The sequence below is a fragment of the Coregonus clupeaformis genome, chromosome 12 (genome assembly GCF_020615455.1).
Source record: "Coregonus clupeaformis isolate EN_2021a chromosome 12, ASM2061545v1, whole genome shotgun sequence".
NCBI lineage: Eukaryota > Metazoa > Chordata > Actinopteri > Salmoniformes > Salmonidae > Coregonus > Coregonus clupeaformis.
In genome coordinates, this window is record NC_059203.1 from 11,283,696 (window position 1) to 11,286,882 (window position 3,187).

The window sequence follows — 3,187 nt, forward strand, 5'->3', positions numbered from 1 at the left end:
AAATGCTTTCAGTTTTTAATTATTTTTGTTCACAGAGTTGTTTGACTGCTTAGGATAAGTAACCTTAATTTACATCTACATATTTCTTTCTTCTGTTGATTAATACTGTACAAATGTAAGGATAAATATTTGTTTATAAAATCAAGAGTACTTTCATCACAGTCATTCATTATTTTGGTACATGAATAACTGAACATGGTTCAGTGCTATTCTAATATCAACAATGTTGAAAACAACAGCAGAAATCAGGCGTATACTATGCTCCAATCTTGGAAGAGATTCAAAAGTAGCAATTACTTTTGTTTATTGAAGCTTACAAACATTATGCTGTAAGTCACAACCTTTTACATCATGTCATATTTATAGACCAAATGTGGATAATTGTATCCAGTCCTCTGTGTGAGTAATATTTGTTCCGTATACAGTAACCCACTGTGATGGATTATTACTATATTACTATATCACTCAGCATTATGGCTGAGTGAATTAACTTAAGAATGTTTTATGAATTATTTTTACAGGGGAGAAAGTGCACATCTTGCATGATTTAGGAGTAACTATGTAGTGCAAGGAGGAAAAGGAAAATAACTAAACACCTTCACAACTACATAGAATTTCTATGGCAGTGCACCCTGAATAAATCTAAACAAGCAGTAGTCTAATTACCATTAATGGTGTTAATATTTTACTTTCATTGCCTCTGATTAAGACAGCTGTGCTTCTCAGTAGGATACTCTCAGCTCTGAAAATTGCCTTGGTGCATAAGTAAATGAGATACTCCTTCACTGCTCTGTCCTTGTCTGTGCTGAGGAGAAACATTCCTGGTTACACGCTGGTCTGGAGAGCCTTCGTATCAGGAAGTGAGAGGACAAATCGGAAAAGGATGCCCTTGGCTCCAGAGAGGACACTCAAATCGTCCGCTACAAATCTTGGAGAGATCTCATCAGCCAGGAACCTCATGGTGAACTGGCGGCTCATGCAGTAGATGGTGTCGTCCATGGCGACACACTGGAAGGTGAGGCATTGGGCGAGGCGTTTGGTGCAGCACTCGTACCATAGTCGTGCCACAGTGTGGTAGCGGTACACACTGATGCCTAACTGCGGGTTGACATCAAAGCAATATAGGAAGTTCCTCACTTCCACAATGTCAGTGGTCCTCTCTTTGCTTCCCGTTATTGCGCTTTTCCTCCACACGTTGATATTTGGGTTGTAGCGCAATAGTGTGTATCTCAGTGTTCCTCCTAGAACAAAGAGCTCCCCGTTGCACACTGTGACATGATGGGCCACAGCAAATGTATCATTGGGCAGTGGGGCCACAAAAGTCCATCTGTCGGAGCGGGGGTCATAGCACTCTACGGTGGACAAACACTCCCCTCCGATGGCATAGATGTAGCCCTGCAGGGCTGCCAGTTTGCAGTGGGGCCTGAACTCGTTCATAGGACTGATCTCTTTCCAAATGGACGTTACGCGGTTGTAGCAGAACACTCTCTTGGAAGGCTTCATCTCGCTGTCTGTGCCCTGCTGGCAGCCCCCCACTGCTACAAATAAGTAGTTGTCCATAGTGCACATGGCACAGCCTTTGGAGATTACTTCCTGACGGATGGGACACAGTGGGTGCCAGCTGTCTTTATAATCATCATAATAGCAGAGACCACTAGATGGCTTGTTGGTGACTCGCTGCTCCCTTTTTGTCCCTTGAGGACTACTCTCCACCCAGTCCTTAGGGTCCATGTTGCCTGCCACTAGGGACTGCCTTCCTCTCATACGCTGTTTCTAGATCTCATCCCGATCACCTGCTCTCAGCCTCCCATACAGGCCTGGGTCCCTGAGGACCTGGAGGTAGTTGTCAGACATCACTCTAAGGGCTGACAGCTGCAGAGGGGCCTGCCCATGCTTCTTAGACAGCTCCAACACCTCCATGCAGTTGCCCAAATCAAGCTTGGCCTTAAGGCTCTCCAACTCTGAGCTGCCCATGTTGTCTGGAGGCAGATTTATAAAGTTGGCCCCAGCTATGGTTTCTAGGCTGGGCTCCTCCCATGCACTGGGGCGCCTGGTGTCTGTGGTGGGACTGAGGGGACTGACAGGGCTGGGATTCCCTGATGAAGAGGCCTGAGGGTGGGGCCTCAGTGGGGTCGAGGCTCTGGGTGTCAGAGAGGTGATCTGGAGCTCTGAATTTTCAGATGCTGTGAGGTAGCTGTCCTTGTATAAGAATGCTGGCTTATTGGGCTCTGGAGTAACTGGGGAAAACGGCCTCTGAACCAGTTCACGCATGGTGATGGGGCTCCCAGTGAAGCTGCTGCCACGGCTTCCAAACTCCACCAACTGTGAGTCCAGTGAATTCCCCTCAAACTGACCTAATATGGAGTCTGTGATGGAGTGCGAGGAGGATTCCACATATTATTCATAAATCTTTCCTTGCACAACGCTCTGGTTCCCAGGTCCCTCCATCACGAGGCTGGCATCCTCCACTGTGATCTCTACCTTGGAGAGGAAGGTGGAGTAGGCCCCATGCAGCCCCAGGTCTTGCCTCAGCTCCCTACCCACACCCACCCCCACACTGCCCTCCAGCCTCTGCAGAAAGCAAGGGGACAGACAGCCCGATGGGCTGGACAGACCACTGTTATTAGGATAAGGGAGTTTCAAGGTGGATCCAAACATACCATTTCTGATCTTAATCTCAGCCTCTTCAACAAACATGGGGATATCTATCTCAGCCTCCTCAACAAACACAGGGACTTCTCCCTCCAACTCCAAGCTGTTGTCTTCTTCTACATTTGATCCATCCTGCGGCATAGCCATTTCTTCAGTGTTTGTGAGCTGACCAATGTTTTTAGTCTGGGGCAATTCTCCTTCCCCTGTCCCTGTATTGGTGTTGTCAGGTGTCAGGTCATCCCTCACAGGGCTAATCTGTGAGTGGCCAGGCTGTTTGTCCCCATCATTGCTGGAGTCATGTTTGGCTGTGCTTTGAGGCCACAGTTCCATCTTGCAGTTCCGACAGATTCCATTGGGTGCTTCAGTGGGCCTGTCTGAAGGAGGCCTCACATAGAGCTGGGGTTTAGCTGCTGTACCCCTGGAGCTGTAGAATCTGTAAACCCAGGAAATTGAGCAGCACAGCGGCCACGGAACACGTCAGCCTCCCCAGCAGGTACATGTCAAACTGGACACCCAGCAGGTCTGCTATGGGCAT

At 48.0% G+C, this 3,187-nt stretch overlaps 1 protein-coding gene across 1 annotated transcript; it reads right to left on the reverse strand.

The window, feature by feature from the left end:
* Nucleotides 1-364: 364 nt before the first annotated feature.
* On the reverse strand, nucleotides 365-3,187 carry LOC121578556 (kelch domain-containing protein 7A-like). The gene is given in 3 exon segments (XM_045224031.1): nucleotides 365-2,617; nucleotides 2,843-3,102; nucleotides 3,104-3,187. Coding segments are annotated over 3 exon segments (2,136 nt in total). The 3' UTR covers nucleotides 365-825.